Source organism: Apis mellifera, linkage group LG3 (genome assembly GCF_003254395.2).
Source record: "Apis mellifera strain DH4 linkage group LG3, Amel_HAv3.1, whole genome shotgun sequence".
NCBI classification, from domain to species: Eukaryota; Metazoa; Arthropoda; class Insecta; order Hymenoptera; family Apidae; genus Apis; species Apis mellifera.
The window spans coordinates 5,645,079-5,669,996 of record NC_037640.1 but is presented as its reverse complement, the minus strand read 5'-3'; the positions used below and the strand labels follow the sequence as shown (position 1 = coordinate 5,669,996).

At 40.4% G+C, this 24,918-nt stretch overlaps 1 protein-coding gene across 9 annotated transcripts in view; it reads right to left on the bottom strand.

Moving 5' to 3' along the window:
- osp (outspread) overlaps positions 1-24,918 on the bottom strand; it is a 185,459-nt gene that overhangs the window by 16,189 nt on the left and 144,352 nt on the right. For all 9 annotated transcript variants that reach the window (XM_026439344.1, XM_026439340.1, XM_026439345.1 and 6 more), the window contains 3 exon segments: positions 9,319-9,507; positions 3,393-3,465; positions 2,572-3,135 (listed from right to left, as the gene is read on the bottom strand). In XM_026439344.1, coding sequence (XP_026295129.1) covers positions 2,572-3,135; positions 3,393-3,465; positions 9,319-9,507 — 826 coding nt within the window.

Here is a 24,918-nt window from a genome sequence, read left to right as displayed (position 1 = left end):
GTGGATGAATTCGGTAAAAGGATCGTTCTAACAAATATAATTAATGATTATTTCTGTGTAACAAATTAACCCGTAATACGCTCGAGACTTATAAAGACTTTTTTTTCTTGGAACACTACTTGTTGTTCATTTGTCAGACAGTTTGAGGTAGATCAGTGAGAAGAGATGCGAAAATAAACGATTAAAAGTTACATTGATATTCTCGAGAACATCGTAGGAGGATAAATGAAAAAGCTAGCTCTAAGATTCGTCGATTAAAAATCATAAATTTTCCTTAATTTTTAGAATTTAGTCTGAAATTTTAATCTGGAAGAATATTGTTTACGATATATTTCGATTTCAATATAGAAAACTTCTCTTCTAAATTAACTTCTCTCTACGATTTTTAAAATTAAATTTTTCTCGAATCTTCTTTATCTTAATCGAATTAAATCCATCGATTCCCCGCGATCACAGTGAGACCATTGTGCTCCCGGACAAAGCACTATACCATATAAACTTTCGAACTCCTCCAACATCTCTTCTTCTCACCGTTGAGAACGCAACAATAACGCTTGACGACACTCGATCCTCTCCGATTCCACGTTAGATATAGATCGGAGATAATGATACCAGGGACGGAATAAATTCGGTCGGATTTTCGCACGGGCCACGTTGCGTGGACACGTCGCGCTAACTGTTTTGTTTATACCGCCAATTGTCATGGCGGGAAAATGGGTCAGGTACGATTTAACGCGGACGCGCGAATCATCGGTGGTGGAGAAGAATAGTCGCAGACGACCCAGTTTCCTCAGTCGATTCAATGAAACGTTGTATTGTTGGCTTAAAATCGAATCGCGTTAACAGATCTCCTTTGTGATCAGCGAGGGCAATAAAATTTCTCTCTAGATCCACGACCTAGTAACGTCGCGATTGAACTCGATGTCGAATCCAATTCGAAAGAATAAAAAAAAGAGAGAGAGAGAGAAGTCACGTTACGTAAATGATAGAGAAATTTTTATCGATACAAAAATGGCATGAAATTTTTTTATGCATCTTAGCAAACGTGTTTAATAGAAATGTTATATAAAATTTCTCCCATTATTCGATTATAAATTATGATTAATTAAATGAGGATTGAGATTTTTAAATCTTCTCTTGAATCTTCTTCTTTTACTTTTATCGTTTCATTGGTCGGTGGATATAATTTTATAGCGAGATTGATTAACGATTTGGCTACCTTTATTATCGGGGGATTAAATGTTACAACTTTTGCATAAGAGGGGCATGAATAAGACTACGCAATCGATAGCGGGATGAATAAAAGATGTCACAGTATCTTGTTAAATCGGCATCGACGAGTAACGACTGTAAATGACGATACAACCAGATGTTCCATGGTGTGACTCATCCTTGTCGCGAGGTTAACTAACAGAAATTTAGATTTGCTGTTAATTTCGAATGAATAGCCAATTGAGAATGCTTCTGCATACATTCGAACGATTAATCACATTCCAAACCCTCTTCTATATCTTCCATAAGTTTCCATTAACCTTGCATCGAAGGAAATTCCTGATCAATTTATTTCTAAAATTCCGCAAAAACGGTACCCTTCGCCGGATCATTGATTCCAATCATTGATTCAGAAAAACAAACGTCGAGAAAATAACGATTTAATATCTTAAGTTCCACAAAAACGAAATATTTAATTTCGTAGAACCGTTCATCCAATGCTTGAAAAAATTATTCAATCATAAATTAAGTTTATATTTGACTCGCTAAAATTTCTTTCTCAAAAATTTGTGTCAGTTTTTCAGTTTTCAGAAGTTAGAATTGAAAATAATCTAAAGAAATTATCTAATTTATCAAAATTAAAATAATTCCCAAATTCTATAGAAATGAATCAATCAACAAAACTATAAAATCATTAAATAGCAAATCATTTATAGCAAAATTGTGAATTAAATCATTTAACTGATGTCAATTGCAACATGTTACACAATTAATATCAATTGCAGCTATTTTCTTTTAACTTTCCAAAGATTATTCAGTTATAAATCAATTAAAGCGCTATTTCTGACATCTATTATATTATTTTATTCTCGTTATATGATCTTTACTATGGCGGATCATCGCTACAAAATGGCATTGACGTCACCTCTCAAAACTCCAATTTCAACATCCGACGTATTACTTTACACTAATTTCCCTATTAATTTCCCTATCCCTACTATAACCAGATCATTTTTATAAAACAGCATCAACATCTTTCAAAGTTCCAATTCTGATACGCTATTACTTTCCACTTTGCCATGGCAACAACGTGACATATCACGACCTAACCTAACCTACAAATCTCGCTACATTTTCATTAGAAAATGGCAATGACGTAGCACCGGCCATCTGCAACCCGACCTAACCTAAACCTCTCTAAACGTGTGCATCTGCCACACATCAGAATCATTGCTGCAAAATGGCAATGACATCTGTCTTAAACCTAACCTAACCTAATCGTATCCGCAACTTAATCTAAATCATCTCCTCGATCAACGAAGTCAAGGCCAAGGCGAATATATTCGAGCATATACAGACCTAGTTTCTCGCCAGAGCAGGCGGTCCCGGTTCGTTCTCCGTGCTGATTCATCCTGCGTCTGGCCTTGTCTTCCGCTCGAAGCTTGTCTCTGGTCGGGGGGGAGGCGCTGCTAGCCGGTTGATCCTTGTAGCTCGATCTACCCTCGTTGGGGGGCACGATCGGTGGCTTCTCCGTCAACGAGTTGGAGACGGACGACACCACGGTGGTCGTGGTCGACGTGGTCACGGTCGTGTACACGGTGCTGGACACGCTCCCGTTCATGGTCGAGGTGGATGGAACGGAAGTTACGTAGGTGGAGCCACCGTTCTCAAGTGGCGTGCTGGTTCTCAGGGGTGACACGTTGGCGGTGACACGATGGTCGTTGCTGTTCTCCACCGCGTTCCCGTTGCTCATCGACGTGTTGCTGGTCGTCGTTACCACGCTGTTGGTCACCAGAGACGGCGTGGAGGAGAAGACAGACGCGCAAAGGTCTGCGGGGACGCTCGTTTCCGAGATCCATGTGTTGCTGCGGGGCTCTGAACGGCAGCTGTTGAACCGTGGTCGAGGTGGATTCGGCGTGTTACCTGTAAGAGTGATGATGGGTTAGAGCTAATAGATTTTCTTTGATTTATTATCCGTGTGAAAGGTAATTGATAAATTTGTAACGAAATCCATTGAAAGAGGAAAATCTATATTTAATTCTCGAATGGTATTTATAAGACTTAATAGTTGTTCAATAACACGATGGATGAAGTATTAATCACTTCGTATCGAGAGTGTGTCGCAAGCGTAATTCTTACAAACGTCATTAATAAAAAAAAAAAAAAGTTATTACACTCACTTCTGATCGTAGGAGTGACCTGAAGAATGGTGGTCTGTCCACCGGGGAACGTCGCATTCCTCTTATGCCGGCCCTGGAAAACAAATACCAACATCGATTAAATCCCTGTCATTCTTCCATAAATCAATTACAAATTCACGTCCATCGATAAAAAGTATCTTCTCGCCTGTGTTTCGATCAATTTCTTCTCCAAATCGAACGTCGAATCGATAATAAACAAGAATCATTTCAGCCTCTCAACCTTCAAAGGAGAAGCCATCACGCAAGATTATCATTGATAACGACAATGAACATCGATGATATTATTCTAAATATTAATAATCTCAGGGGAAGGGAGGGAAAGATGGGTCTCTGTTCGAAGCAACATCGACGTAATCGCGATCGTGGTTTCTTCCAACAATGAAATCTCATTTCCAGCGAATGGGGGGCACGGTTGGGCATCGATTAAAAAATCACGGTTGTTATCTCCTCGCGCGGACGTCGCGACTCCACGGTGGAATGCCGTAGAATTTGTACGTGGGCGACGGTACGAGGGCAGGCGTGTGCACGACCAGGTCGCGGTAGGCGGCCGCAATAACGGCAGATAACAGCGAGGTTGATAATATTCCGCGAGGCTACGCTCTTCCCCGGCGTGCATAATTCATAAGACCGCTGCCCCGTGTACCGGCCCGTGCAGGACAAATGTGAACACGGGACGATTCAATCGATTCTACCAAACCGAACGTGATCTTCTTAACTCCCCTTATCCCCTCCTCTATCTAACAGAGAGAATTTTCAACGTTAATACAAATCGAATTTGTTATATACAGTGGTTGAGAAAATGTCGATCGATCGAAACAACAAGGAATGCTTTTCCTTATCCATCTATAGATTGTGTTGGAAGAATCATTTAATAGAAGAGAATAGAAAAATAATTTTTCTTGGAAGAATTGTGTAAGGATAATTGTAAGGAAAATTGTTCGATTCCAATAGAAATAATAAGGAATCGTAGCAAATATACTGACAAGTAATAATTCCGGTTTCACGTCCATTAATAATCTTGACAAACTCTCCAAGATGATTGAAATTATCGCGAAAGAAAAAAAAAAGAACCGATGCTTTTTCAATCTTCGATGCTTTTCACAATCCCAGATGATCTCCCCCGATGATCGACTAGCTAGGATTTCGAAACGCGAACGCTCGAAGAAGAAGTGACGAAGAAACGATCAACGAGACCACCTCTTCCATCCCCTCCTTCTCGCCAACCTTCGTATCGTTTTGCAATTAAACTCGGTAAACGCGAACAGGTGGTCGAGATCCGCTCGAGATCACCAACATTTTACGCGCGGAGCGAGAGTCGAGGCGATTTTACAACCGAAAAAAGGAAATAAAAGGGGAGGCACGTTTCCTACGCGCGTTCACCGGTTTGTGTTCGATTCGTGTTGGCGTACGTATGCACGCGTCGCCTTGGCCTCTTAACGTAATCGTACGTTTACACCGAGCGGCAGGTTCGCGCAATGGCGACGAGCCGTTTCCATTTGCCGATCGATCATTCCTTGCGTAACGGATTCGAGGCGAGGAACGATCGAACAATGAGAAGAAAATCATCCATGGGATCGTTCGCGGATGATTAAATTCGATCTCGAGTTTCGAAGAAGGAAGGATTTGAAGGAGTTCGTAAAAAATTCGAGAAATTTTAGAGATTAGAGAAGATTTTTTTAAAGGATTTGATTCGCAATAACGGTGATGTCGATCACAGGGAAAACTGTTTCGAGTCGATGATTTGCAAAAATTTGAAATTTTCGGTTGATTAGGGATTATCTAATAACGTATCAAAGATCCAGGAAGGATCGATCAATCATAGCGACGATGATGAAAGATGATTGGGATTGAGAGAATTCGAGGTTAGGAATTTGAAATGTGAATGTAGGTTTTTTTTTTTTATTTTTGACGATGAATACGAGTTAGTTTAAGGATAATAATAATAATAATACGTTAGGAAATGATCGATCGATCTTAACGGGGTTTAATAACGTTAAAAGCCTCCTTCGACGAGATCGTAAAAATTTGAATAAAACTGTAAAGCATTTTGCTTTCCTTTCGATGGTGATAGTTGAGTTTTTCATAAGTAATTTCATGCTCGTAATTGATGTTCGTAATTCCTCGAGATCAACTTTACACGCGGACTTTGAATCGTGATCAACGATCGATCCACGTCAAACATAACAACTTGTAAATGAATATGAATAAAAAAATGTAATTTTCACATTTAAAATTTACACGTTTCTATTCAGATTAATTTTATATTCATTTCACAATTCTACTACGTTCGTTCCACGAATCGATCTACACGTACATTTCTCGAATAATGATCAGACTGTCAAAAAAGAAATACAATTCATGATAGAATCGTATCACGATCATCCTTAAAATTTTTCCTCTCCCTTCTCCCCAAATTTACAGTCGCAAATTTAAATATCTTTCGAGATTCGAACATATTTTGTACATAATCAGAAGATCGCGACGATAATTCGTACACTTAAGGATCTGTCCGTTTGACTTTTATCCGGACGAAGAGGAGGGTCGCTGATCTTCCATCGATCATTCGTTGCACAACGTCTCGTTGTCGAGAATCTGAGTAACGCGGCGAAATGACGACAGCCAACACGATTCTCGAACCGGGTGCGTTGATCTATCGGTTTGATCGCGTAGATTAAAACGCGTAGATCACGCGTTAAGATAAAGATCAGACCGAGAGGCTGCTCTTTTATTGTCTCCATCCAGTTGTTGATTCAATGGTGAGCGATCTTTCTTCGAATATTCATATACGCGAAGGACAACTTCGTTTAATAAGTGGGAATGGAACGAGATAAGATGATGGAGATTGATAAAACAATTCTCTACAGTTTGTTGTCCCACTTTAAATTTATGGTGTATGCATTAAGTAAGAGGTAACACATGCGACTATATAAAATGACTGATTTCGCGAGGGTAAAAGAGATCAATGATAGATAAATTGATCGATCATATTTTTCTATTTAAAATTGTATTTTCCTCTGCACAAAAAATTAAAGAATATTTTATTGTTTTAAAAGCGATTGAACACTATCGTTTCGAATTCTAAAAAGTTAATCCTACAACATATTTCGATTAAACGCAGAAGCATCGGAAATAACATTTTTGAAATTACAAAAATTACTTAAACGTCATCCTTAACTGTTCTTAAAATCACCTCGCGTCTGATCGGCGGTGTTCAAAGCATTCACTGCTCGTCGAATCACGCTCAATTAAAATTAATTGATTCCCTTCCCACGACCAATCCCTAATCTTCCATCCGCCAAGTGAATACCTGTCAACAGAACCTTTTCCAGAACCCGTTTTTCAGAATTCTTCCCCCTCGAATCGAATCATCCCTCCTCCCGGAGGTTCACGGATTAACAAACAAACGCGATCATCCGCGGCATTGTCGCCCCGTTTCCATCCGAGCATAATCGCTTCTCCTCCCCCTTCCTCTTCTAAAAAGCAGGTAAACCGATAAGAAACCGGAGAAGGAGGAGGGTTGTGGAGGGAAACGATCGAGTGAATCGCAGAAAAGCGGGAGAATCGGCGCGCGGCTACGATGCAGTTTTGCCAGCTTGGCATTATTTCGCGCTGTAACGAGCGTGACGCCGCGACAGGCCGCGCTAATGATCGAGCATTATCGCACTTTTGTCGAGCCATCCTTCCTTTTTCTCCTATCTCTATTTCCCTTCCCTTTTGAGCTCGGCTTGGCGCGCTCGAGGAGGATTAACCGCGCGTTAGCGAGCCCTGTCCACGATTCAACAGCGATAACCAGAGAATTAGAGGTGCGGTTCATGGAGCATTACGTATTCGAGATAGCGGAGCCAGTTGTTTCGAGGAATTCTTAACAGAGAATTCGAGAAGAATCGTGGAAAACGGGACGTTTCGTTGGAAGGGGGAGGAGAAATTGTTGTTGGGGGATTTTATTTTGGAAGATTATTTCGATTATATGTATAGATAATTATACGATTATCGTTGTGATAAATTTGTAACGTTTGATACGCGATGGTTATACATAAGAGTTTCAGTGATGTTGTTTGAAATAGTTTCTGATATCTGATAGGGAGAATTAATTCCGATCCTATTACACGAACAACTTAGTTACATGCATCTGCTTATCCCCCGACAGGATCGTATAAATGGAGTTCCACCATACATACTCGTCTCGTGAGAAATTTTCATGGTGATACGATCACTGTGTTTTCTTAGGAAAGAAAGAAAGAAAGAAAGAAAGAGACATTTATTTTTGTATTTGGCGCGAAAAAAAAGGATAGCGGTCGAAGTTGCATCTGCTGTCGGTACGGCAGGTTGATTGGAAGGTGCATAGTAATAAATTCTAGCGGATAATTGGAGTATTGGAGTTCTATCAGATGATTTTATAGATAAGAATTTGTAATGGTAGGAATAAACATGGAGTTAAGATATAGTAGGATGAAGGTAGGAAAAGTATCGTTGTACAGGGTACCGGTACTGGAATGGGGCTGCAATTAGACGGCCAGTTATCCAGGGAATATCTAACAATTCACCATGTGATTCAGTTTTCAGAGCAAAGAAGAGCATCCATTAAATCGGTGATAAGATTTGAATATTCGATTATTCGTGTAGGAACGAAACAACGTGGATTTAGAGACAATGCGTTAATTTGTAAAGCAGTTTACGATGAGAAAAAGCTTTGTGATTAACCCTTGACAACACCAAATCGTTTTACGCTCACTTTTAAATTGCCAATTTATACGCAAATACTACAAATCTACAATAAGTGTAAACTGCAGACAATGCTGGAACAGTTGTCGAAAACATAAATTATATAGATGAGGATAGAAAGATCCCTATATCTCCATATGGATAATCGAAAAGAATTTACTGAATTCTTTATTTAATACACTAACGTTTCTTTATGATATATCCAAGAGATATTACGTACCATTAAAATTATTCGAAAAAACGACACTTCACGCACCAGTAATATCCATAATAATAAATTTCAATTGAATAGTAAAAAAGAAAAAATTGACTCGTTCTCGTCAATGAAACTCGCCAATAAAAAAAAAATTTCCAATGAACCAAAACTGATTTTATCAAAGATTTATCGGCCTCGAAGGATTCGAACGTTAATTCTCATCTGAGAAAATGGAGAGAGAGAAAAAAAAAAGAAAATAGTGGAATTCGCGTAGGCAGAAGGTTGGAAAATCCGAGGGCGGCCGCGTAGTCGCGATTCATTTCCCGCGAGAATAGCTATTTCCGCTGGTGAGACAAGTCGACGCGACTGGTATTACTGTAACAACCGTGACAGCACAAGGATATAATAATGATTATGCGAATATCGTAATCAACGAGTGACAGGGATCCCTCACTTTTTCTTTTTCCAGAAAATTTGCGATTCCAAGGAATCGAGATTTAATTCCAAATATTTTCGAACGTAAGATCGATCGTAGAGAATCGTGTCGCTTCGAAACAATATAATTTCTTCTTTGTGTTTTTAACACTTCGATCGGACTTGTACGCAAATTGGAACGTATCTGCAAGGAGGATTTCTTTCATTGATTCTAATTGTACCTTGACACCGACGATTAAAGTATTTCTTTCCCATAATTGATACTATTAGCGGAATTAATTTAAGCTGACAACGGTAATAAATTCCTTTTTGAAAGAGAGAGAGTGATACATTTTAATGGGAACAAAAACGAGGTTTTGTAAAATTAAATTTCGACAAATTTAACTAATAATAATACTAATAAAATTTTTTACAAATAAATTTACAATATCTCGAATCATCCGATCGTTCTGTTCGATTGAATGAAACAAGATTAATACCAATATCTGTTAATTTTAACGCTTTCGCTACGAGAAGAAGGTAAATTTTTCTAATTAATTTAATGTTACAGACCTTGTTCCTCGAGTAGACTTGAAGCACATCGGCCCACCATCTGGTTTCCTCGCGGCACGTGCCCTTCACGAAGGTAACTCCTTCCGGCGAGGTGATCGCCAGGCTGTACGGATGTCCGGTTATATCCTCGGCAGCAGCAACCTCTAACACACGGGTCATATCGATCCTCGCTTGAGGAACTGTCTCTGGCTGCAACAAAAATATCACACGTCTCGTTGGTAACGATTGAATTATATTTTGTATCGTAATTTCTATTTCTAACTAACAATTTGATCGAATGATAATCGATGTATATAATTGAACGAAATATATTGGCTTTAAAACGACGATCGCTACGCGAGACGAATTTTATTCGAGAATGTACATATACTCGAGAAAGACCTAGAAACACAGAAACGCCAACCGAGGCAATTGAGTCGCAATTTAACTCTTTATGCGGAACGACTTCGTTCTCGATCGATATTCCAAGCAATTAAAACGTCCTCGTTGATCGGTCATTGATCGTATGTAAATTCAAATGTGGCGATACATCGATGAGGAGATGTCAATGGATGTCTCAATTAGAGTTTCAATGGACGGCTTCAATAAAGTGCTTAAATAATAAATTGCTCCAATTCCTCGCTATTGAGAGAGCCGTGCGTTCGAAGGTTAGGTTAGCCACGTTCAAAGGGATTTATACTTTTGATTTAATTTAATTAATTCAACAATTCATTTTTACCTATAGATATAATTTGTAAATTTTACCATCATCGTTGCTTCGATAATCTCGAAAATACAATTGAGTGTAAAAAAAAATAACTGTTACGGTTAACGGTTAAGCCAAGTTATCAGGCACGTTAAATGGCGGCGGCGGAAGTTAAATTAGATACAACACGATATTGAAAACGTTTTAAAGGGACGAAAGATGATCGACGCGGACGAAGAATGTATCGAAACGGCAAATATTATAAGCAACAAAGCGGGTAAATATTATAATAAGCCGCATCCTCCACAGCCCGGTCGACCGGTTTTCCCCTTACACGCAAAACATCGAATCAAACAACGATCCCCTCCTTTTAATCGATCTGGCAAACTACCAGGAAACATTCAACCGGCTAAACATCCAACCGTTTTTACCGTTCGTTTTCGACGGGGTCTCTCCGAGAGCCCCGCTATAATCGTGAACGAACGATCGAGAAGGACAGATATCCGCGCAACAGAGAGCCAGGTTTCACCGTAATTTCACGTTTATTTGTTCACCGTGGCGTCATTCGCGTCCCGCCACGCGTTTTATTGCAAACGGGATAATTTAGCGCGTCGTATACACCGAGGACGGTAAAAACCGCGTGACCGCGACGGAAGGTGGAAACGAATAAAACCATCCTAGTTGCAACTTTGTCGTTTCGACGTTTCGAAACACCGCCGGAAATCGCCGCTCTCTCTCTCTCTCTCTCTCTCTCTCTCTCTCTCTCTCTCTCTCGGCTGTTCCGCCGAAATCGTAAAACGCGCCACGGGTGTATAACCCGGCAATTTTCGCCTCGTAAAATACGAAACCGAGCCGATTTCTGCGCGGAGACAGCAAGGATAATTGGTGATAGAGGGAATATTTTGATTGTTCTTCTAGGGAAGCGATCTAGCCAGAGATGAAAATGGTGTAATTTCGTCGATCGGTTAATTTTTACGACGATCGAAATTCGATTGTTCATAGGGAGAAAGAAGCGTTGTTAGAAGTGAAAATTCGTATAGAATTGATCGATTTTCATGTACGGAAATTTTGGTTTAAGACGTTCGTCGATTATATCGAAGATTTTAATTCGTGAAAATGTTTGAGTGTAGGAAAGTATAATTAAAAATTCCTGCAATTGATAGAGATAAAATTAGAATTTACGTTTTATATAAATTTATTCAGTAGTTTAATAATATTATTAAAATTTACGAAAGAGAAATCTTTGATTTCTAACAGTTTTTCTTTTTTTTTTTTCCAGTCTATATCTGCTGATCATAATATGTTTAACTTGAATTTTTCCTATCCTCGATTTCTTTTTTTTATATCGTAAATTGCTATTCAAGATCATTTATAATTCAGGAAAAATCTATAATTGTGGTGGAAATTTGGATTTTTCGACTCGATCAACGGGTTATTATAGGTTGTAAAGAAATTTTTCTTTATTGGATATCTTGTTCGGTTGATACGACTGATTGGTAGCCAAGGATGTGTGATTGGTCTCATTAATCGCGTTATTTAGGTTATCGAGCGATTCGATGTTCTTTCCAATGTTACGATCCAACTGGATGTTGTTCCTGATAAGCATGGGACTAATTATACATCTGGAAACTCGAACACGCGGGGATAAATTCTTTTTTTCTTCAAATAAAACTTTTATTATCCTCCTGCATACTTAATAAGTCCCTCGCACGATCCGATATCGAAACGATATCGAAACGAATATCGCAAATTCACCTCAGATACTTTCCCTCCTCGAATGTATACAATATCGTAATATAAAAAAGTTATTACAAAATATATTAAAAATTCTCCACGTCCCATTATCTCTTTGAGACAAATACAAATTAACAAATTAACGAGGAGATCAAAGGGAAATTTCTCTTCTTCTATCCTTCCGACTGCCTACTTCGATTTCCTCGTCCAAATAACCAAAACTCCCAGGTACATCGATCAGAATTCACAGCGATGATGTAATCGCTCGCTCGATCGAACTTGGATCCCCTCCCCCCTCGATCCCTCGAACCCTTTTCAACTTTCCTTCCTGGCGTGACGGCCAGTTTTTTCAAACGTGGGCCCATACCACGTGAAACCGGCCACGTCAATCGAACGTTCGAAACGATAATCACCGTGCGAGATGATACTTGGCCGCAGTCACGAACCCCGGGATTTCAACGTTTCAAAAGACGGGCATTTTCACCGTCGCGCTGCTCCTTTTTCCTACCCGGTTTCCTCCGCCGATTATACACGGATCGCGGCCGGCCTCTGCAGATTTCACGAGCGTTCTTTTCACGGATCTTTCTTATTCGACTTTCTAAGACCAATAAGCTCCGTCTCTTTTTTCTCCCCTCTTCTTCTTCTCTTTCGTCTTCTTCTTCTTCTTCTTCTTCTTTTTCTCCGTTCTCGCTCGTAGATAGAAACCGGTAGCGACTACGTCGAGTAATCGATTGGAAACATCGACGGTGGTGCTACGTTTTTCCAAACTGGTACGTGCCATTATATCGCACTTTCGATAATTCTCCTCCTTTTTGTTCCCCCCTTTTTTACGCTTTGGAGCTAAGGTTTCTATAATCTATTCGATAAGAAAGAGGATTTGCGCGGAATTTCGGTCGATTCGAGGATACGATTCATCGATCATTTTGCAGTTCGAACTAGATAATTTGTAATTAAAAGAATGCGAGGGATTATCGATGATCTTCGTTCTTTCTACGATACTTTGATTGACGATGAATTGAAATGTACGATATTAGATATTGTTAAATAATTCCATCCATCAATCGGCGCGTAACATTGGCCTCTTGTTTTATTGAAATTATAAAAAAAAATTCAGATACACGGTACAATTATATTCAACGATTAATTCGAAAGATAAAATTTTCGTGAAAGTTACAATTAAGCTTCTCACGAGATTCGTTTCGCCATTACTTCACGTTCCCGATACCTACATTGATGTATCATCGATGTCGGCGATGGCACAAAGTTGCAACACCGATCAAAATTACACCTTTCTCGAGGCTTGAACGAGGCCTTTTTCTTTTTTTTTTTTTTGTAATCCGAGTACAACACGATATTTCGAAAGGCAATGTATTAATCACCCGCATTCTTTTTCAAGCAAATTGAGCAACGATGTTGCTCCCCAAAAAGCGGATCGCGATCACCTTTTCCGTGTCCATGCTCGTGTCTTTCTCATCCAGCTGCGAAAATAATTAACACGTTTTACACAACGCAAGTACACGTCGCCAGGAATACGAGCATGAAGAGAAAAAAGAGTGTAGATTTTAAAAGTAGATCTTGATCGAGCCGCGGTTATGATCATTCTCTCTCTTACGTTTTAACATAACTTCGACTCGTACAAAATCTCTGAAAGATGATCGATAAAATTACGGATTATTGGTAAATTAAATTGTACGCGCGTTGATAAGAAAAATCTTAACCAACGTATGGATTTAGAAACTCATTCTGGAGAGAATGATGATTGAACCGTGGATCTATAAATAAACGAATAAATACTACAAAGTGTATATGCACGTGATACGGTAAATATGAATTATTCATTACGATTTTTTAAAAGATCTCTGTCTCCGTAATTACGTTGAAATTTGCATAAAACATCGGACGCTGTTGAAAATTGCCTAAGAAAGAATATTTCGAAAATTTCTGTCGCTCGATAAAAAGGAGACATTTTTTTCGGTGGTACACGGTAAAAAAATTTATAATTGCCTGTAATTCAATAATCGGCTTACGCGAATAATTCGTTTCGGGGACGAGGGGTAGCCACCTCGTCGTTTCGCTCATTTCTTACTTTACGTCGTAGCAAATCGAGAGGCACGCAACAATCGCATAAAAAACGCGATTGGAGGAAGGGAAATAAAAATCTGCGAGGCAGACGGGAGGAGGCGGAGGGGACGACTGGCCGTTTTAAGGCCGGAGAAACATCGCGAGGGTTACGCCTTAAATTATCCCGGCCCCGTCGTCGTTTATTCGCCGGCAACCGGGGCCCCCGAGGGAAGGGAAATTTGTTAAATGTAGATATTTTTCGCGTTGCAAAGCGGTTCATTAGCCTGCCCTCGCGATAAAAGAGGCTGCTAACGGTAAAGGTTCGTTACAACAACCTCTTATACCGCTTAATCAACAGGCGCGCGAAGAAGAACGAGAGGTGTCGCGGCGAGTATATACGCGGCCGGGTAGGAGAAAAATTGTGCTCCAGAATCGACTCGCAACCTTTTCGCAAAATATTCAATCCTTAATTTATTCAAACTGCGAATGTTCTTTCTAAAAAAGAAAGAAACTGATACTGCAACCTTGATTCTACATTTTACCAAAAGAAGAAACCAAATTACCCTAATTTGCATCTAAACTACCATTCGATTTTCGTATTCAAATTTTTTTACAATTAAAAGGGATACGTTTTTAAACGTGTCTTCGAAGATTGAATCGAATGGAATAAATTCGACGATAATAATAAATTTCGATCAAACTACGAAACCATATCACTCTCTCTCTCTCTCTCTCTCTCTCTTTCCAATCGAACCTCGAAAACTCGACGTCCGCGCGACACCATGTTTCTCGCAGCACGTGGTTGCTTGCGGGCTCGCCTTAACGCCTCCCACGCACCGGCGAGCCGGTGCGGCGTTGTATAAACAAATAACAAATTGTAGTCGCCGTGCAACAAAGCGGGGCCCCCGATCGTTGGACGTTTCACGGATCGCCGTGTGTGTAGCACGTAGAACGTCAAGTGTACTTAATTGTACGGTCTCCATTCAGCCGTGGCAAGAACGCGGATAATAGAAAGTAAGGACGGAGTGTGGCGCGCGCGTACACCACGTAGGGGGAGAGGAAGGAGGGGACCGGTTGGAATTTCGGTCGGTCATTTCTTCAAATCGCGGATTTTATCGGCCTCGATCGGCCGTAAAACGGCCGTACGTCTCGAACGGGGGGGGGGGGGGGGGGAGAGAGGAGTTGCAGCAAGGAGGGATCTCGGCAAGGAATCTAACGGGTTGTCTCTCGATCAAACAACGTCGTTCCCTTACGTGTTACTCGAGTGATTTACTAGGAGGCAGCTCCGGTTAACCGGATTAGCGAGTTTCCAGCTGCAGATTCCTTTTCCTTCCACGATGAAAACAAATTTCTACGTTTTCTTTTCCTTTCTTTTCTTTTTTCCCTTCCATCGTCGGTGAAATTCATCTCTTTGCCACGTGTTTTTGCACGGAAGAGAAAGGGGAGGGAGATCGACAGAATTTACGTGCAAATACGCGGGTGTACGAAAGTTTTGGAACAAGTTGCGATGATTAAACTTCCCCGTGAACGTATCTTTCTTTCTAAGATATCGATCCTTCGATTCGAAATAATATCCATCCAATCAAATCAAAAAATCGAACAAAAAGGAGAGAAAAAACCCTTGTAAGCCTCCCAAAACGGAAGTCGCGTTGCAATCCCATTCAAAACCGTTCCAGAAACAAAAGTTTAAGAACTGGCTTTTGATCATCGATGACGCAAAGAATTTTGGTTAATTAAAAAACAACGATTTATGCTCCCTTTAAATTAAAACAAAATGGATGGTCTCCGCTTGGAGGCGACTTCCGGCTGCGATCAGCTTCCGAGAGATCGAGGAGGATTATTGGCGAGGAAAGGCGAGTGGATAGAGTGGAAGCGGAGAGCGCGGGCACGAGCCTCTCTCTATTAAGCCGGCTTTCCACGTTCCTATGCGCGCGCGCATAGTCTCGAGAGGGATTATGCGCGCGCGAGGGCCTTGGTCGTGTCCACGGATGGCGATACATCATGGGCATGTGTCCAAGCCGTTATGTATACACCATGAGAGGCCGCCCCGCTCCGCGTTTTTGTCCACGCGACGTATTTATTAGCGTGTGGCTTTCTTTCGGGAACACGGCTCTTGATTTATCTGGAACGGCCGCTTTTGGAATGTCATTAACTCTCCTCCGTTGCGAGGCCGTTCTCGTTGTGTAACGCGAGGAATTTAGGAATTTCGTCGTGGCCGATATAATCGCTGTGGCTTGGTTCCCGGAGAATTCGCGTTCCTTAGGAGAGAGATCGATCGAAAGTACAAAATGAAAATGTCGTTCGAAGAGAAAATGCTTGCGCTCCGAGATTTAGGAAACGAACAAGTACGAATGAGGAAAGATGTGAATTCTTTCGAGCTTGAGTAGAATAAAAATTCTAAAAATTCCAAGAAACGGGTAAATAGAAATTGAGAATGAAGAATTGGACAAGGAAAAGAGGTTAACAATGGGGATTAATAAATTGGTTAAATGAGATAAATAAGAGAAGAATTTAAAGAAGGGTACTTACAAGTGGCACGAAATTTAAAAAAAGAAGTGTTAAAAAAATATTGAAGAGATAAAAGAAATGGTTAACCGTAATGAAACAAGCAGGAAAAACGAGTGGCGGGCGAGGTGGCGACGAGCAAGTCGTGTAAAAAGAAAAAATAAAAATAAGGAAAAAAGAGGGTACGAGGAACCGAAAGGCGCGACCAGCCGGAATGTCAAAAATAAAAACACATTCTGGTTGGTCCAGACTTGTCGAGGATGCGCAAGATCTGGTACCCGGGCTGCATCGTGACCCGATTGCGGTGTCCATGGTGTACCAGAACACCAGAGATAAGATCCGCGCTACTTATGTAAAACACGAGTTGTCGCGCCCCGTGGCGGTCTCTTCATCTTGCTTCGCGTCTCTCCTCCCCTTTCAATCCCTTTCCAACCAGAGTAATCGATCGTTCGAAAAATTTCAATCGTCAAAGCACGAGAAAATAACACACACGCTATTCTTATTCGAACTCGAAGCGAGCAAACACCGACTTCCAGTGGAATAATTTGGCCGAAAAGAGGCCAAATATCTTTTGTTCTGTCATCGACCGATCAATAACGATGATTAACGTTCACAGATATCGCGGAAGAGCGTACGAACAAAGCCCGATTCTCTTTGGCCAACGGATGAACAATGGAAAACAATGGAAAATAACGATACAGAGCGACTCTCTTTCTCTGCGTCAAACGATCGATTCAAAAGCTACCTTCCTTAACATCCCAATTGAATTTTGAACAAGTACAACTCCGTTGAAAATAGGGTCACGATATTGTATCAATTTCGAATGCAACTAGAAAAAAAGCTTTTCAACTCGTTCTCCGACAGCTGCCAACTTTTCATCGAGTGGAAGGTCATCGAGAGCAAACGTTCCAAGGTTATCGGAATATCCGCCTCAGGGACGAAGGCTCGAGCCTCGATCCCGGTCTAATTAATTGCCGCAATTAAAACGTAACGCCCTGGCCGAGTCGCCGGCGAATTTACGGAAATTAGCAACGCTTATCGCCCTCCTCGCCGTCCGCCATGGTCCCCGCCTTGTACTCTCCCGCTCGATCCACCGTCAGATAAGCGGGATTCTTGTTCGCGTAATTTACGAGGCGAACTTCACTGCCGGCCCCCTAAAAATTCATTAAGCAAAAGAACGATTCCTTTTACGATTCATCGGTACACGGAAAAGAGAAGAATGGAAGACGAAACTAACGAAGATGCAGAACAACGATCGAGTGAACGTGTCAGGGAAAGAACGAACGAACGAACGAACGAACGAACGAACGAGGAGATCGAGGAACTTATTCTTCTTCTTCTTCTTCTTCTTCTTCTTCTTCTTCTTCTTGTTCTCGAAGGGACGCGTGTGCCGATATTCCGTGTGGTTTTCGCACGGTCGACTAGTTCCATCTGGAAAAGCAACGGGGGTCTGTCTGTCGGGTGTATCGTCGCCGGGTCTGAACGATCTGGTAACTTTTCATCGGTGAAAACAGGTCCCACCGGTGTGTCCAGGGGGAGGCTCGCCGGGAAAAACGATCGATAAAACCGGAACCCATCGAGACACGAACAGGGCGACGCCGGGAATGGCCATCGACGCCCTCGCGAGCGACCGAGCTCGAGGACGACAAATAGTTCAATTGATCGTGGATAATCGTGGGGTTGGGATTAGGGACGACATGGAATCGAGGATGCTCGATTATGCTTCGATTACCTACGATCGAATTCTCAATGGTTCTGTCTTCGATTTATACGTATAATTTTAGTTAGAATAATTCTTCAAGAATAGAATTTAAATCTTTTGTATGTATATACGTGTTATGCTTCGTTAATTAAATAATTAAACAAGTATTATATTTCCTTAGTTCTCGAATGTTATATTCTTTCTTCTTTGCAAGGGAAGCAAAAGCTTTAACAAGAAAGAATTTGATAAAAGTTTGATTTTGTTGATATATTAGATTAGAAAATTCGAAAGCACAGAGTTACGTACGATAAACGTAGATATCCCATCTATCGCGGCGAATATCAGGACTGAATTTTCATTTAATTCGTCACATGGTTGATCTGAATCGTAATCGGATCAAGATACGCCCGCCCTTAAGTTATGAATAACGATAACGCTTTCAACGAAACTTGTGTAAGATTTCTACACGGTGTAATTTCGTCTAAATCGCGGTTGGATAGGGCTCTCTCTGCGCGTCGGTCCTCTTGCACGGGCCACGTATCAGGTACCGTGATCTAAATTACGCCTTGAGAAGTTGTACCCGCGATCTAAATTATATGTACGCTCCGGTAATTCTAAGTCACACTTATGTGCAAGTTATGCAGGAGATGACCGAACATCCAGGTCGATAAGAATCGTATTAGGGTGTAATTACGATACTTCCGACGGTTTTCCTATCGTCTGGAATTTTAATCGAACCCCATTTGCGTTAATTTCTGATTCGTTCAGACTTCGATTAACCGAGAACAATTTATTAATGGTGGTAGAAATTAGGAGACGATCGATTGATTCCTCTATCATTATCTATATCGTTCTAAGTTAGTTATAACCATAATAATTTTCTTCTTCTCGAATTCGAAACCTATCGAACAGACCTTTGGAATTAACAAACTTTAATCCACGAAATTCTCGATCATTTTTCTTCTGTACCAGAAGAAATCTTAAAATCTTAAAAAATTCCAGGATATCGAAGTCTCAGCTTTCATCATAGAATTAAAGAATATATAACGTGAAATTTTGTCCCCATTGCCTTTGTTAAACACGCACGCATTTTCCAATTTCACAAATTTTCACTCGTGAAAATGCGCCATATATCGCCAACCTAATTACACTCGACGACTTGGAAAACTGTCCCCCTCCTCTTCAATACTTAAATTATTACCATTGTCACGATTCTTGTCCCTGGAACGACGATAATGATCGATCAATGCTCGATTCGATATTCTAACCCGTTTCGTCAATTTTATTAATATTCCCTGAATGATTAAAGCGACAATCCGGGACTCCGTAATCATCGATCGATTTCTCCGAATCGACTTTGTCGGTCGTCCGGGAGATAGGGGGCTAGAAACTGATTAGAATACCGTGGATTTCCTCGCGGCGCGAACGACCCCTCCCCAAGTGCAACGTGAAGGAATGCACTTCTGGCCGTGCCTCTAACACTCTCCGCGCCTCGAGATGAGCCTCGCTATCCGTCCGTAGCGATGCTTTTCAACCGTTGGTGACGAAGAATTGCGTTGCAACGAGTAATATCCCTTGAATATTTGGAATGAAGTTGGCCTTTAATGATAATTTAATTTAACCAGTCATTAAATTATAAAAAATAGAAAAAAAATATATTCCTACTTTTCTTAATTTCTATCGATGAAACAAATATATTTTCAATTCATAATTCTATCATTTTCTTCACGCATTATTCACAAGTTCGATTCTCGTTGATTCGAATAATTGCGATACCTTTTTTGAGTAAAAAAAATTGCTGGAAAATCGTGAGAACAATCGGTGTAAATGAAATTAAGATAGTTTTTTCCACGATCGCCTCGAGTCCATCTTTTTCGCCGATTGTAAAGTGTTCGCGATGGAAGGTGGAGGGGAGAGACGCGGCGGTGGAGAGACACATACAGTCCTCGTTTAATGTCAGTTAGATGATTAATATTGTTTCCCGTTGAGGTATTAAGAGGTTGTCGAAGATTGAGAAAGACATTGAAAGTCTTGTTCCCTGAGTTTTATGGTTGTTGCTCGTAGGTAGGTTGCTCGATCGAGAGCGTTCAGAGATATAGAGAGCGGAGTGATTTTATCGGCCTTGTGACCGTTGTTTATCCTTCCTTCGATAAACACTTTGCTCGTTTCGGATTATCTATCTACTTCGCGTTTCATTCTGTTTTTTTATATATATACTTTTTTTTTAATTATAATAGGATATCGACGATATCTGCTTTTGTTGATTCTCTTTAATTGTCATAATCGTTGTCAATCTCGTTTTCATACCTCTTTGAAATAACGAATAATATCGTTACACAAGATTAATGAGTTTCTTAAATTTTTAATTTCTACATTTTAAGATAAGATAGCTAATAAGATAAATCGATCGAATAAATAGTTAATTAAATTGTTGAATCGAAAAAAATAAATAAAAAGATCGAATCGCATTTCCTCGTTAAAAAGAGAAATAAATAAATACTTGTGCGAAAGCAAAATCAAAGATCAAGCAGAACAATTGCAATCACATCACCAACGACACACCTCCTCGCTCCATTAAGCACAAGGATTACGTCAATTACAAATCGCCAACAGACGTAAATAACTCCACCGTTCCACCTTCTACGATCTGACTAACTAATTTACGATCTGAACAATCACTCGAGCAGCTGAAACAACGTGTCTCTACGCGCATTAAAAAAAAAAGAAAACCCGCAAAAGCTCGTTATTGCAAGATAATTTACGAAAAGGTTAAATCGAAAAGGTTAAGGGGGAGACGCGTGCTCTCCCTTCGTTGGCTATCTCAATCAGTCCTCGCGAGATAATACGGCTGTTTTGCAACATTTGCAGAAATCCAACCACGATTCGAGATGAGCCGATAATTTAATCGATCCGTCGCCCATCTCTCGACCTCTTCGAGGACCTTTCGTGGCTGCGGCGTGTGGCCCCACGTCTCATGTGGAAATTTCGTAATTAATAAATCCCCCCCTCTCCCCCCGAGTGGTGATCTAAACCCACCCACCGACGGTTTCCGAACCACCTCGATGTGTATCGTTCGTAGCCGGGCTGCAATTAAATTAATGGGCCGATGTCCTTATTAATTGACTTCGCCCCGGGTACAAATTATGGCTGGCATCGCGGCGTGCTCCCGGTGGCTACGTTCATTAATTAACGGGAGGTTGATCTTAAATGTGTGGTGGATCGAATTGTGCGCTCGAGGTGGAAACGGAGGAAATATTTGGAAGATTTGGAAACGAAGAAGTAGGAATTCCAGAAGATCGGATTTAGAGATTTATTTGAGCGTAAAGAAATTTTTAAAAGATATGGGAATAAACAAGTTAAAATTCTCGAAAGGTTTAAAAATTAGGAATCTGAAAGTACTTGGAAATGTGATAAAGCTTGAAGTTAAAAATTTTGGATAAGGAAACTGCAAATTCTTGGAAACCAAAGTAGAAGAAAATTGGAAATTGGAAATCTAAAAATACTTGGAAACAAATATGATAAAGCTTGAAGTTTTATTCTTTCTTCAAAAAAATTTGAATAAGGAAACAAAAGTAGAAGAAAAGTAGTTTTGAAAATTGGGAATCTAAAAATACTTGGAAACAAATATGATAAAGCTTGAAGTTAAAAATTTTGGATAAGGAAACTGCAAATTCTTGGAAACCAAAGTAGAAGAAAAGTTTTGGAAATTGGGAATCTAAAAGTATTTGGAAACAAATATGATAAAGCTTGAAGTTAAAAATTTTGGATAAGGAAACTGCAAATTCTTGGAAACCAAAGTAGAAGAAAATTGGAAATTGGGAATCTAAAAGTACTTGGAAACAAATATGATAAAGCTTGAAATTAAAAATTTTGGATAAGAAAACTGCAAATTCTTGGAAACCAAAGTAGAAGAAAAGTTTTGGAAATTGGGAATCTAAAAATACTTGGAAACAAATGAGAGGAAGCTTGAAGTTTTATTCTTTTTTCAAAAAATGTTGGATGAGGAAACGAAAAGTAGTTTTGAAAATTGGGAATCTAAAAATACTTGGAAACAAATGTGATAAAGCTTGTTGAAGTTAAAAATTTTGGATAAGGAAACTGCAAATTCTTGGAAACCAAAGTAGAAGAAAAGTTTTGGAAATTAGGAATCTAAAAATACTTGGAAACAAATTGGAGATGAAGCTTCAAGTTTCATTGTTTCTTCAAAAAAGTTTGGATAAGGAAACTGCAAATTCTTGGAAACGAAAATAGAAGATTCTGAAAGGTTTGTGAAAGATTTAGGAACAAGGAAGAAGCGTAGAATTGGTTGGAAAGTGGGAAGAAACAAAGGCTGTTGCAAGACTTGAAAACGAAGGTGGCTGACATCTTCCAGTACGAGATGAAATATTCTCGAGTAAATCTAAACTAACTTGTCTTTGCACAAGATCATGTATTCCAACACGGTGCTTCCGCATGCGAGGACTGCATAATTCGAGCGATTCTTTGTATAGCGGATGGTGGCATTATTATATTGCCAGCAATGTTTATTAACCGAGATACACGCGCCGGCCGGCATGCGCATTAATCTTGCGCTCGCGCGAGATAAGCAAACGCTCGCGTCACTTTGCCCGACTGTCTGCATATTATTTACGTCATCGATAAATCTTCTTAACGTAACGTTAACGGCAATCGCAATAGACTCGTTCACGACGATTAATCGAGTTTCGAGGATAGAACAAACGAATTCTTAGTAGCCAGTAGAAATTCACGTTCGAGGGAGTTGAGCAACCAACTTCTTTGAACGAAAAGAAAAAAGAAAAAATACCGTTTCGAAACAGATTTCACAAAGAGATCATCTCTATTCGCGTATTTATCTTCAATATTTTATTCTTCTTCACGTTCGTAATTTTTCAAACGATAAAGTTCCAAGTTTGAACGTTCGAATAATCAACAAATACAACTCTTTTATTCCAGTTATCTATAATCGAAAATCATCGAAAATTTCATTTTCCTTTCCTCGCGTATAAAATTCCAACATTCCAAAACCTGCACGACGAACGATCACGAGTGCACGTTCCACCTTCCACGATCCCATCGCAACACGATCAACAATAAACGTTACATAAGATCGAGAGCAAGATCGACAGCGAAGAAGCGAGCACAATCCTCCTCTCGGCGAGAAAGGAAATGTCGACTCCGTTTCGCAAGCCAGCGGAGGGCCCTGCGATCGAGCACGCGCCTGCCGCAGGATTCTCCATCAACGTCCTTGATCCTCCGCCTTTTTCTAGATTTCACGATCCTTCGTCCCTCTCACCTTTGCACGCCACCCTATTCCGCGCGCCAAGCGTGGAACATCGTTAACCTTTGAGATCATCCGCGCGAAACACGCACACGCGTGCGTGCATTCCGCGCCGCGACGAAGCTTTCCCCTCCCCCGTCTCTTCTTCTTTTTTCAACCGAGGAGTATTGGTGGATCGCGACGAGTAACGGGATCGAGGGGATCGATCGTGGCTGAGATCGAAGGTCCTCCTCTCCTCTCCTCCTCCAGAGATTCGATTCGATTCGATTCGATCCGATCCGATCGTGGAATGGCGAAGGTCGCGCAGGCGAAAGGTATATACCACCGTTGGTGAGTTATCGATCCGTTCGGGAGATCGATGGACGGAAAAGCTGGCCGGATCCACAAGATTCGAGAGATCGATCGGTCGATCGAGATCTGGATCTCTCAAGAATTTGTGCGAATATCGGGTATGGGAATGGTATGTTGTAATTTAAACAGAGAATCTGATATCCGTGATTATTATTTAATGGGAAAATATAATTGGATCGAAGAGATTTTTATTCTCTTTAATCGCATTCACCTGAGTTAACTCGTGAGACTTTTTGGCTTTCTGTATAAATACAAATTCAGTTCTTAGATTGTGCTAGATTTCCTCTCATTCGAAAGTATGAGCAATTACCTTAGTCTTTTTTGCATAAAATTGTTCTTAGGTATTTTAAGAAAATAAAAAAATTGGCGGAAAAATTGACGCGTATTTGAAGGAGAACATTTAAACCTTAAGGCACAATAATATATCCCCTAAAAAGTTATTTAAATTAATTTCAAATTGTTTACATCCAAACTTCTCTTATCCCACGAAACGTGCACGTAATAGTTGGCAAATTAACCGCAGGATGAAGTTATCCTAGACCTTGAGAGAGACGTCTTCCCTCCCACGTTGACGTTAATTTATGTGAGAAGCGCGTATCCCAAATTCAAACGACTCGTCGCAACGCCAGGCCAAGTCCTCGTAGGTGGAAACCCTTCGAAGTCGCAACGTTCGTAACAACAAGTTAACCAACGCGTATCATGGAACTCGTCGCGTCTATCTAAAATTGCGGAAAATGATTTCAAGATGGATGATTTCCTCGGGATGACTGTCTCGCTAACCCTGGTTATATGATATACTCGTTACTCGTGGGAAACCGGCCCAAAGTCCAGGAAGAGGGTATATTACCGGGGACTTTTTCAACTCGTCGGATAATTTATGGGCCGTGTACAACTGTATATTAAAGCCTCCTCGACGAGAGGAGCCTCTTCCCTTAAAAGTAACCAATTACTTACTTGGAACACAAAACGGCCTGTAACGCCGAGATGAAAAGTAAACATTCATCTTCGAAGACCCGCCGTACTTGCGTCATCGCGCGCGGATAACACACCTGTAAGCTTCCCTATGAATAAGCGATTGAAAATCTGGGACAGTATGTATCCTCGCGCAAAAAACACCGCCGTAGAGAAGCGTAAAAGAGACGGGAATAATGTTTGCGTTTCCCAGGTTTGTATTTGCAAATTGTAAATTGACCAGGAAAATTATTATCGATATTATTGAACGAATTTTTGGTTATAAGGATAGATAGAATTTAGAATTTTCAATTTTTCCCGACGATTCGATTT